Source organism: Zalophus californianus, chromosome 1 (assembly GCF_009762305.2).
Source record: "Zalophus californianus isolate mZalCal1 chromosome 1, mZalCal1.pri.v2, whole genome shotgun sequence".
Classification (NCBI taxonomy): Eukaryota; Metazoa; Chordata; class Mammalia; order Carnivora; family Otariidae; genus Zalophus; species Zalophus californianus.
Genome location: NC_045595.1, coordinates 14,216,106 through 14,228,323, shown reverse-complemented (window position 1 = coordinate 14,228,323; position 12,218 = coordinate 14,216,106). Strand labels below are relative to the sequence as shown.

The window sequence follows — 12,218 nt, the reverse complement described above, 5'->3', positions numbered from 1 at the left end:
CACGTTCAGGGGAACCCTATGTCAGGGTCTTAACGGCACCCTGAAACCCCTCGTGCAGAGGTGCCCCGTGTAGCTGGGACAGGACTCCCACACCCACCCCTTCCTCACGGAGTCCTAGAACTCTCTCAGGAAAGGACCACCACGCAGGGAGCTGTGCATGAAGCTCCTATCCCCGTCACCACAAGCAGATGCACAGGGGCCAAAATGGCCAGCCACAGGACAAGCTGGCCTCTTGGGGACTTGAGACCCCTACCACACATTTCCCTGATTTCCCATCAAGTCCAGATCCTGATGATGAAGACCTCCTGCAGGGGTCAGCTTGCCTTCTAGTACTGGGACAGCCCTGTCACTCCGCCGTGCTGGTATGCCCGCTCCCCTTGGTACGTGGAGTCTTGCGACAGTGCCACATCAATCTGTGACTTAAACTCATCGCCAAGGTAACTGTCCTGAAAAACAAAGTTGGGGAGATAAGCATCCACTTGGAGGATGTGCTCACGTCCTTCCAGTCTCAAGTACCTGCCCCAGAGAAGAATCTGGAAAACCCAGTTCTGAAGCCTAAGTGGCAGGAGACCCACACTGGTTACCCCACCATCGGACACAGGTCACCCAGACCAGCTGCCTAAGACCGCATCGGGAAGGTGATGCTTTAGGCCCCCCAGTCCCCCTGCTGAGAGTGGACCTATGCAGAAGGCCAGGCGGAGCCGTGCTCAGGTCTGCAGGGGTGAGTATGGGGGGGTCAGTCCCGGCTGTCCTGACCTCTCTGGCGCCGGCTCACCTGGGACAGCTCGGGCTGGGAGAGGCCAGGCTGGCTCATCTGGGAGGGCTGGCTCATGGAGATGTAGCCCTGGGTGAGGGCGCCCTGGGAGAATGGCTGGGACGCCACGTCCTGGCTGGCCTGGCTGTTGGGGAGATTCGTCTGGCTGGGTCCAGGGAGCCCAAAGCGGTTCTTCTGGCGCCCCCCACGACCAGTCTTGCCTTTTGGGGTACCCCGGCCTGAAAGACAGCAGTCCACGTTCCTTGAAGGAGATCTGCACACAACCGACAAGCCCAGCTGCCCAAACCCCAGACTTGAACAAACTCCAACGCCAACGTGCTTTTTCCGCCGTGCTGCCGCCTGGTGCTCACCTGCTGCTGGCCCATTCGCTTGTCCAAAATACCCTGGTGGGGGCATGGGGGGCATGACGAGGTTGAAGGGGATGGGAATGTTCATGGCGGCCACATGGCTGGGGCCTGCACTGATCATGCCGATCTGGTCGTGGGTCTGGAAGTACATGTTTGAAGGCCGGCCTGCAAGACACAAGGCGGATGGCTGGCGTCACCGCCACAGCCCAACGAGCCTGCTGCCTGCCCCGCCAATGGCAGCTGGAGTGGCTGGAATGTCACTCGCATCCTGCCACTGCTCCGACTGCCACAGTGTTTCTCAGGGCAGCCCGACAGCAAAGCCACCCGAGTGATACAGAATCTCACCACTCGACCCCCACTCTTGATAGCCTCCCTGGAGCTGGCTCCTGGGAACAAGCCTTTTCTCCCAGGGGATTTGGAGAATCCCTGGCCTACAAGCACCCAAAAGATTGAAGCTACGTTGCATTTCCAATTGAAAAAAAAAAGTTCTTTGTGGAGAAAATTTTATACTCATATTACCTGCAACCCCTCTACCATTACCACCAAAAACAAGAAAACACCTGACTGAACAGACCAGCGGATCCCACTGAAAATGAAGGCCCCCAGGCACCACCCCCCCGCCCCCGGGGCTAGGCATATCCCAATCTGCACAGAGCTGCCCCAGGGCCTGGGAAGTCAAAGGGAGCCAAGGCATGACAAGCACAGCCTTCTGGTCCGCCCCCAACGGCCGAGAGCCTTAGCTGGGCTCATGGTGAGCTCAAGGATGAAAGATGGACCCAGAGCACCCTACACGGCAACTCACTGGATGTGGCAATGAGATCTGTCACTTGAGCCAACAACCAGGAGAATACTGGGCAAGCAAGGAAAGCGGGGGCTTGCTCACTTCACACGTGAGAGGAACTGCCGGGGTGCACCCGGCCCCAGGATGGCCAGTGAGCTCACGAGGGGATGAAGCTCAGTGTAAAATGCGGGCGTGTAGCACCAAGCACCTGGGTGAGCCAGTCACCCTCTGTAGAGGCTGGTGCGGGGAAAGGTCCCAGGAGGCAGGGATCTGGGGGATGAATGGGAACCATCCAGACACTGGCTCAGGCAAGAGGAGGTGTTGCACACAGCAGGGGTAATGTTCAGCTTCAGGACAGAGACCCTACACAGGAGAGCGGTCTGAGAGAGCAAGCAGAAACGGGAAGACCGGCGAAACCAAAACCAAGACTGTGGGCGGCCTGGAGGAGCTGCAGCGGTGCCCCTCCCACTGAGTGGGCAAAGGGCAGGGGGAGGGGAACACCGTGGCCTGGGGCCCAGGAGCAAACAGGCAGAGCTACAGTATTTGCTTGCAACCCTCCATAAGCAGAGCTGTGATATTTTTAAAAAATGCGTATTTAGACACTGGCAAAGACCAATTCTTTGATTTCAGACAAGGGATGGTGAGAAGGAGCTGTCAGGCAAGCTTCTGTGGACTGAGGCATGGGAGTTGACCCCAGGAGTGACAGGGCCAAAAGCTGCAGGCGTGGGAATGATCAACATCCACAGGGCCCACGTGGTCCCCCGCAGACTCACCCTGGCTGCTCCGATCATAGACCGATCCTGGGATAATGGCCTCCCGAGCATCATACATGGCTGTTGTCATGAAGCGGGCTCCCTGCAAAGGGTTCAGACAGGTGAGGAATTTACCACCTCGACACAAGAACGACTCTCTCAAGATCTGAAGGCCAGGCCACGCCTAGGCCGACCCTAAGGCTTGCTGACTGCTGGGCTCTGGGCCTTGCCCGCCCCTCCCCCACGGACCTGGCCTTTGATGCTGCACGAACTCTGTCTTCAGGCTTCACCTCAAGCAGCACCACAGCTTCTAGGTCCCCCAGAGCACCCTGCGTTCACAGGGTTTCCTAGCTGTGTCCAACTCCTGGGCGCCACCCATGACTTTGCATCCCAGAAGGCCAAGTGGAAAAGCTTGGAGATGTGGGGCGGAGGAGCTCTGTGACAACTCAACTCGCACCTGCCGCCACCCACTGGCACACGCCATGAACCGCAGTCAGGCCCTGTGTTCCTGCCACCCCACCCGCCGCCACTCACCGGGTTGATGGTGTTGACCAGCTTCCTGGGCTTGCTGAACTGCATGAGGCTCTCCCGCAGGTTGTTCAGGGGCCCCTCCACCAGCACCTTCTGCTCCTTGTAGTAGTTCAGCAGGTGGTTCCAGAGCGGCTGCTTGGACAGGGCCTTCGGGTTGCCCACAATAATGACCCCATACCTGCAAGGTGTGGGCACGAAAACACGATGTTTGGGGCTCTGCGTGGTGAGTGGAACACCATGTAACACAATGAAGCAAGACTGAACAGAAACTCAAAATCCATATCCAAGGTGACGGGCCATTCTCCTGGCACCCTGTCTGCCTCCCTGCCCAGACGCCCGGCCTGCCCATGACAGCGCCCACCGCTGAATGCCGGGGACAGAAGGGCATACTGCTGGTCACGATGACCTGGCACTGGAGCCCACCACGCAAGCTGCCCACAGTGCACTGGGTATATCTGCAGACAATTTTTTTTTTTAAAGATTTTATTTATTTATTTGACAGAGACAGACACAGCGAGAGCAGGAACACAAGCAGGGGGAGTGGGAGAGGGAGAAAGAAGCAGGCTTCCCGCTGAGCAGGGAGCCTGATGTGGGACTTGATCCCAGGACTCTAGGATCATGACCTGAGCCGAAGGCAGCCACTTAACCGACTGAGCCACCCAGGCGCCCTGCAGACGATTTCTGAGGCGCCCAGACATCAAAACACCTCCCTGAGCAGAGGAGCTCAGACGAGTCTCCTTGTTCGCAGCCACGGGTCGGCCTCCTGGGAGGTCAGCCCCAGCAGGCTCCGCGGCCTCGGGAACCCCGACAAGCCAGGGCACAGACCTCAATGACCAAGCCAGGGACTGGTTTCTCTGGTGGACGCTCACCCCACCGAGCTGTTTCAGGACCCCTGTGGCCCAGTGCTGGCCACCAAACAAGACAGCACCTTAGAAAGGGGGGAGGTGGTAACAGATAACAAGCAACATGTCCTGACAGGGGAAGGAACCAATGTGTGAAGCGAGCCTGACTTCCGGCTGGTATGGGGGCAGCTGTAATCTGGTTTTACTCAAAGGTGACAAAGGGCCACCTTATTCTCTGGGTCCCCTCTGCTATCATTGTTATTTCAAAAAACATTACATTTTAGGGCCAAAAAGGTAGACAAGACCAAATGGTGATTCAGGGATTAAATGTCTCCACGTGGACACAACCTGCACTAGTGGGTTTTTTAGGTCAAAAGGGCCTAGATGACCCTTCCCACAAAACTGAGGCCACACAAACCCACCAGGACATGAAACAGAGGCGTCTCATGCGGAGGCATTCTCTCTAAACTGCTGCTTGGGAGTGCTATGACCTCTGGCGCTGGCGAGGCCTAGTCCTGCCCCAAGTGCAGCCCAAGGTTCAGGTGTGGTGCAAGAAGAACCGGACGAAGAGGCAAACCAGGCAGGAAGCAGCTCTGGGGCGGACCCTCCCAGCTCCAGACTCTAAGGGAAAAGTCCCTCCGAAGAACTCCCATGGCAGGAGGGAGGCACCTGCCACCAGCAAGGCCCAACGGGATGCAGTCCTCTGTACCTCGCTCTGGTCAGGGCCACATTAAGTCGCCTGGGGTCGTTTAAAAATCCGATGCCTTGGTGCTCGTTGGCTCGCACACAGGAAAGGATGATGAAGTCCTTCTCTCGCCCCTGGAACGCGTCCACGCTGGCAATCTCCACCTCCTACAAGGGACACACGGTCACAGCCAGCCAGCTGGCTGCCTTCAAGGACCCTCAGACTGTGAGAACATTGTTGAGGTGCACTGTCCAATCCCAAGGAGCCTGGGACCTGAGGCCTACAGAGCACCCCCATGCCACCCACCTGCTCACTGCACCTCCGGACAGCAAGGACAGAGCCCCTCTGGCTGGGCCTGCTCCCACTGGGCCTTCATGGTCCCCAGCCCCCCTCTCCTGGCCTTCCTGTGCTTCAGCTGCCTTTTTAACTGTGGCAATTTGTTTCCCAATAATAAAAGCATACGTGCTTGCCATAAAAGACCTTAGACTGGACCCAAGTTAACAAAATAGAGACCACCTGTCATCCTCACTCAGTTGCTACTTTGCATTTTGGCTCATTTCCGCAGAGATAAAAAATGTCGTCCCGCACCCTTTCAGCACACATATCCTGGACATTTCATCCAGGCAAGGATACAGGGGTGAATTACATTTTCATGACTACATAACATCCACTTTAAAGCTGCCTCATAACCACACCGTACGGTTCGACTTGGAATTATTTTCAGTTTAGCTCTGAAAACTATCCTGAGAAAAGCCTGAAGGAACACGCGCCCTCCCAGGCCGGTGCCGGCACAGCCGCAGGCCAGGTGGGGGGAGCCGGCAGGCCCAAGTGGGTGCGCGCACCTGGTAGAGCTTGGTGTGCAGGGAGCCGCTGAACTGCATGTACTGCACCAGGTAGGAGCGCTGGCCCTCGTACGGGGTGATGATGCCGATCTGGTCAGGCTTGGCACCTGCCTTCAACAGCTTCGTGGTGATCTTCTCCACGTTGGCAGCTTCCGTCCTAAGAAAACCCACCTTTCAGCTCCTGGGCTGTCCCCGCAGGCCCGAGACCAAGGCTGGAGCCTATGGGAGGTGCAGGGCCAGCTCCACCTCCGGGGCAGCCCTGAGAAGGCCTTACCAGCTGCGCCCACAGCCAGGCTCCCCATCATTTACCAAGGGAGTCACAGGGGATGGGACAGGCTCACACGTGGGCTTAGCACTATCTGCTCAATAGAAGAACCCACACTGAAGATGCAAGGTGGAAATACGCTGTTGGTTTAGGTGTCCACACAGAATGGGGACGAGGAGGGCGAGGAAAAACTTCAGCACCACGGTAGAAAACGTAGTGCCAAGCTGCCACTGAAGCCTGCAGATGCTGAGGGCGAGTCTCTGCTTACCTGTTCAGGTAGGAGGTGCCTGAGCTGGCAATCTCCTCTTGGCCCTGGGTCACGTAGAAGAACATCGGCTTATCAGGTTGGGGCCACTGGAAGTCAAACCCCTTCTTCACTCGGTCCGCTATCACCGGGGAAGGAAAAAAGGCAACACTACCCATTAGAGAAAAAAGCTACAGCCCATCTTGACTGAGTGCTGATGGAGCAACACAGAGACCAGGCCATCACAGGCAGAGGCCTGTGCCAGAGCAGTTAACAGTAGGCTTCGGGCAAGAGACCCTGGTCAACGGGGCCCTGAGGAGGCCACTGGAGCGGGTCCACTGCCCCAGAACGCCTCGGATGAAGGGAAGCTGCACATACCAACACCCAGCTGCCCAGTGCACAAAGCTGGTTCACTCCCTGAACATCTCACCGCTTGATGCTTTCTGTGGCCTGTTTAAGAAATCTCTGCCTACCCCAGGGTCACAAAGATATTCTGTTTTCTTCTAGAAGCTTTACTGTGGTGCCTTAAAGGGCCCGTAAGTCCCTCCAACTGGCTTTTGTGGATGACACTGTTGAGTCAATCTCATCCTGTCACAGGCCAAAGCCTACGGACGGGTGGGCCTGCCTCTGGATTCTACCTTGGGCACCATGCCCACAGTACCCTGGCAGTTGCAGTTCTACAGTACTCAGGACATGTGGTAGTGTAAGCTACCACCTCCACTGGGCTCTTCATGTTCACCTTGGCTATTCTGGGCCCTGTGCATTTATTTCCTTATAATTTAAAAAATTAGCTCGTCCATTCACACGCCCCACTCACCCCTTTGGGAATTTTGGAGCTGCATCTTATCAACAGATCAGCACGAGAAAAATGGCATTTTTGCATCAAAACAGCCTAACATCAATGATCCACTTTATGTCAAGCTGAGAAAGAGGCCACATCCATCTCCATCCTTCTCGCAAGGGCAGTAGCCAACTGGCTAGCTCAGTGGCACACTAGCCCAGGGGCTGCCGGCAAACGTTTGCCCACTGGGGGTGGTGGGGGCAGGGCTGGTCTATAATGCTCCTGCCACAGCTAATGTCAGGCTACCCCAAGAGGGAGTCTGGGTGGGTGCCAGCACTGCCTTGGGCAGGGGCCACCTCGGGGCTCAAGGGGGCTCCTGGGAGCTGGTCAGGCTGTGTTCTGGGTTCAGATACGAATTACACAGATGTGTTCACTTAGAGAAGACTCACCAAGCTGAACACAGGATTTGGGCGCTTCTTTACACTTTAATGAAGAACTTAAAAAATATGTATTCAGGGCACCTAGGTGCCACAGTTAATTAAGTGTCCGACTCCTGGCGTCTGCTCAGGTCATGATCTCAGGGTCAAGAGATCAAGCCCCGTGTTGGGCTCTGTGCTCAGTGTGGAATCTGCTTCAGATTCTCTCTTCCCTCTCCCTGACCCTCCCGCTCATGCTTTCACTCTAAAATAAATAAATTTTTTAATGGAAAAAAAAAATACACATACACATACATATATGCGTATGTACTTACTGGGTGCTGACCACGTGCCGGGCACACAGGACACTGCAGGGAACCACCAGCACTATGGCTCCCTGCCCCCCAGAGTTGCCGCCACGGAGGAAGGCAGAGTAGGGCCAGCAAGGTCCAGAACTGGTGCTAAGCGGTGGCTTTCCCAACTAGTGTCAAATGGCAAACAAGCTCCTTGTGGCCTGGCCTTTCCTCGCCCCACCACCCAATGGACCAGCACTGTTCTAAGTGTCATGGTGATGGTGATGGTAACAGTGCCATCAACCCCCAGGGCTGCATGACACCGCGGCTGCACGGCCGGGCCAGGCGGGCACTCAGCCTCCGTCTCACCCAGACGGCAGGCCGGACAACGCCGACATGGCAGGCTGCTGGCATTACCCAGACATTAAGAACGCCAGTCTCAGGACCCCTTATACACCCTAAAAAGTTGAGGAATCCAAGCAGCTACCATTTACATAGCTTGTATCTACTGACATTTACTGTATTTTAAAACCTAGAAACATAAAATATTTATGAATTCCTTTAAAAATACACATATCAGCCAAAAACATTTTATAAAAAATAACATTTCCCACTAAAATATGTATCTCTTGAGTTTCTGCAAATCAGTTAGCGACATGGCTGACTCTGCTTCTGTGCTCAGGCTCCCATCAGCCCTTGCAGTAGTACTATCGAGCCTCAGAGATGCACGTAGTTGGAAAAGGGAAGAGTGTTTTATAACTGGGCGCCTGGGTGGCTCAGTTGGTTAAGCGACTGCCTTCGGCTCAGGTCATGATCCTGGAGTCCCGGGATCGAGTCCCGCATCAGGCTCCCTGCTCTGCGGGGAGTCTGCTTCTCCCTCTGACCCTCTTCCCTCTCGTGCTCTCTATCTCTCATTCTCTCTCTCTCTCTCTCAAATAAATAATAAAATAAAATCTTTAAAAAAAAAAAAAAGAGTGTTTTATAACTTTCCCCACAACCGTGGGGTTCTGACCAATTCCAGACCAAAGCTGGACAGGAGGTCACCCTGCAGGTTCGTGATGCTGGCTTCTGCCCTGCCCTTGGGATGGCCTCTGACTTTGTAATGCCCTTGCTGGCCATCAGAATGGGAAGTACTTGCTCACCAAGCCAAGCAGAGCTCCCAAAGACTCGCACACCTCACGGACATTTGGCACCACCACAAATCCCACCAGAAAAGCCACTCAGCATTGGAAAGACTTGGTCAGCCCAGATTAGGGACATGAGTTTTCCAAAATCCTGATTTTCATTTTGAATCCTCAGGTTTTATCACTGGAAATAAATACTGTCAATTGTTTTCCTTGAAGCCATGGGCTGACTCACTTTGACCATTTCTGACAAAGCACCTGCTGAACTCAACCCCAGTCTGAATGACCGACCATACTGTGTCCCTGAGTCCCTTTAAAAGCACCTACCACACCCTTCAAGTGTCTTAGAACTCCCTACCTCGTCATGCACAGGGTCATATGGATGGGCACCCAAGGGGTTAGTAAAGTGAGTACTCTCCACTGACGCATTCAGGGTCTTGCCTGCTGCAAGTATGTGGTGCTGACGACACATGGCAGTCTGGCAGCACTGTCCCCATTCATGTCGAGGCACCAGCCAGCCCTCCAGGGTTGCTTCTCTACCCTCAGCATGAGCGTCCGCATGGCAAAAGGGCACATGATCCCTCAGTGTTACTATGAGACTAGTTCTGGCCTCAGTCCTGTGAAGCCCCAGGGCCCGGGTTGTGAGAGCACCAGGGTGAGGAGTGGGAGGCACGGTCAGCTCAACCACCTCCTGTTCTGTCCACCGTGTGATAGGCCCCCAGTGTGAATTCTCATGTAGTGACCCTGCATTTTACAAGGACAAGCTCCCCCTTGACCACAGGCCAAGGACGTCCCACACTCCAGAGTGGACATGCCATCCCGCAGACCACTGTACCTCTCTGAGGTGCCCCCTACACATAAGTGATCACCATGTAAGGCCGCTTAGGCCGTGACAACAGGCTTCATCTCCCCAGGCTGCACTCCCTCCGGGCCCCCCACTCTGGGCTGAGCACTACCTGCAGTGACGCCATTCTGGAGAGAGCCCTCGTAGAAGATGTTGGATGGGAAGGCACTGAGCGCAGGGTGCATCCGATACTGGACCTGCAGGCGGATGGGACGGATGCCCAGCACCACCAGGCGCTCGAAGAGTGATTGAGATAGTCCGGCCTTGGCTGCCTTCTTGCACATCACCACAGGGCCCAGCTGACAGTGGTCACCCACGAGGATGAGCTGTGGCGAGAGGCCCACACAGGTGAGGAGCTCAGGTGTGAAACCGCACAGACGTCCACTCACGTGGTACCAATGGGCCCTGGTGTTATACAACCACCCAGCCACATGAATTCAACCAGGAAGAGGTGACCAGCACAGGACACGGCCCACCACAGAAGCATCCAGCTTTGCTAAATAAGTTCGTGTCATGCCATTGCTCTTTTATGAAAGACCTACGTTAGAGGTTAATGGCTTTTGTCGTAAAAGCAAGAATCCTCTTCAGGTTTCTTTTGGTTGTCAAAAACAGGTACTGATGTACGTCTTTTGTAAAAGCAAAATGGTGTTAATAAGAACTTTCAGAAAGTAGGAATATTCTTCCCTTTATCCCATTTTGGCTTATCAGAGGTTTCAAAGCAGTGTTTCACTTTCAGAAACCTATATATGAAACACACAGACTTGCACTCAGGACCCACAAGAGGTGCTGTGTGTGGCACCCATCCTTCCAAGAACCACTCAATGAGCCCGTTGGGTACCCCTCTCCTCTGCCAGGACATCACATGGCATTACAGAGCATTATCAGAAACGAACCCCCAGCACTGAGAATGACATGGAACTGGAACAAGAGAACACACACTGGTTTTCAAACAGGACGACAGTGAATGGCCCACCTGCTTGGCGCCAAGGACCACAGGGACCATGCACTCTGGTTCGGTGGCCTGGGTGCTCTCATCAATTAAAATGGAACGGAACTGCATCTTGGCGAGCCTCGGGTCCCCTGCACCCACACACGTGCAGCAGATGACATCTGCATTCTGGAGACGAGAGCAGGCAAGGCATCAGGGAACCTGCACGGTAAATGCTACCAGGCCCCAAAGGGCAGGCTGGACAGGACAGTGATTGGCACCCTCCCCGACACCTATGCAAACAGGCCACTGTCCCACCTGGGGGATGCATCTACGTCCAGGCTGTAGTGGCACTACCTTTTGAGACCCTAAGTGATCACGCTTCATCACAAAAACCTCTCAGCACAGATGTGGTTCTGTGCCTCAAGACGGCCTCTGAGAGGCAGTGCTGAGCTGGGGAAACCTTGGTTGGTCTGTTACAAAAGAGCAGAGGAGTGTCCCAGACCCACCTCCAGGCCAAGATGTACAACCACTGAGAAGGCAAATACGGGAGGTATAGAAGTTCTTTCTCAAAAGCAAACTAAACTGATGTAAAGGCTCCATGGCATGCTCCGCATACTGCAAGAGGTCCCACGGCCAAATGGAACCAAACGGCCCAGAGGTTAAGCGCTCACCATGAGCAGCTCCCTCTCGGCGGTGCGCTTCAGGGCCCGGTACCGCTTCTCGTCAGCAGAGGACAGCTCCCCCGTCTCGTCCTTCAGCTGCTGTAGCTTCTGTAGCTCCGGCATGCTGGAAGCATGGCGACACGTCAGCAGGCACGGGAGCCAGGCATCACCAGGGACTGCGCACGGGAGACGCGCTGCACTCGAGGCAGGCTACCCAACACCCACCTATCCATGTTCCTGATCTGGTTGTGCAGGGCCAGGAAGGACACTGGGGAGTCGATGGCCTCGCGGCTCTTGGCGCAGAGCCGCACGACTTTCAGCCCAGTCTGGTGTATCTTCTCAGTCAGCTGATCCACAGCTATGTTACTCGGAGCACAGACGAGCACAGGCCTTCAACACACAAGGTGAACAAAGGTCTCAGAGCTCAGCCAGAGGAAGTTCAGGAAACACTCACTGCCAGGACTGCTGTTCTGAATCCTAGGCAGTGAAGCAGCACCCCCAACTGGTGACCTAAGACTAAAGTCAGTGAACAAAGCTGAAGGAGCTGAAATCCACCTGGTCTGGAGCTTCCTGTTCCCAGCTGGTTTTCACACTTCTCGTGTACAGCAATGCTACTAAGTGAATCCTGCCTCCTCACCCTCCTGGGTCCACACCGTAAAGCCTCTCAAAGCTCTGCGACGGGCACAGGCCCAACACTTGGGATGCACTGACCCACCACTGCCTCTACCAGAGCAGCAGGCTTGCTCGTGAAAAGCAACCACAGAGACCAGATCACACACAGATAATGTAAAACACACAGTGCAAGGTAACGGGGGCCCCCAGGCGTCCCGGCAGACAGGTCTCTCCCTTCCCACCTGGGGCCGTGCTGAGCCCTACCCATTGCCCTGCCGAGCAAGGTGGTAGACGATGGTGGCAGAGGTCACCGTCTTCCCCGTGCCTGGTGGTCCCTGGATCAGGCTCAGCGGTCTCTGCAGTACAGTCTTGACAGCGTAAACCTTTGGATAACAGGCAGTTGTTAGGCTGCAGCCACCCCCGGGGAGCGGGGGGCCACCCACCTAAGCAGGCTCTGCCGGCCAGGCCCCTTCTAGCCCCCAGAAGGGGTG

The 12,218-nt window shown here is 55.3% G+C and overlaps 1 protein-coding gene across 3 annotated transcripts in view; it reads right to left on the bottom strand.

Annotated features, from left to right (window-relative positions):
* Window positions 1–12,218, bottom strand: part of UPF1 (UPF1 RNA helicase and ATPase) — a 37,315-nt gene that overhangs the window by 2,189 nt on the left and 22,908 nt on the right. For all 3 annotated transcript variants that reach the window (XM_027583922.1, XM_027583924.1, XM_027583923.1), the window contains 13 exons: window positions 11,992–12,110; window positions 11,341–11,505; window positions 11,125–11,239; window positions 10,496–10,639; window positions 9,635–9,848; window positions 6,089–6,206; window positions 5,556–5,712; window positions 4,738–4,880; window positions 3,190–3,364; window positions 2,677–2,758; window positions 1,126–1,287; window positions 776–993; window positions 324–446 (listed from right to left, as the gene is read on the bottom strand). In XM_027583922.1, coding sequence (XP_027439723.1) covers window positions 327–446; window positions 776–993; window positions 1,126–1,287; window positions 2,677–2,758; window positions 3,190–3,364; window positions 4,738–4,880; window positions 5,556–5,712; window positions 6,089–6,206; window positions 9,635–9,848; window positions 10,496–10,639; window positions 11,125–11,239; window positions 11,341–11,505; window positions 11,992–12,110 — 1,932 coding nt within the window. In that variant the 3' untranslated portion in view covers window positions 324–326. The remainder of the gene's footprint in view (window positions 1–323; window positions 447–775; window positions 994–1,125; window positions 1,288–2,676; window positions 2,759–3,189; window positions 3,365–4,737; window positions 4,881–5,555; window positions 5,713–6,088; window positions 6,207–9,634; window positions 9,849–10,495; window positions 10,640–11,124; window positions 11,240–11,340; window positions 11,506–11,991; window positions 12,111–12,218) is intronic.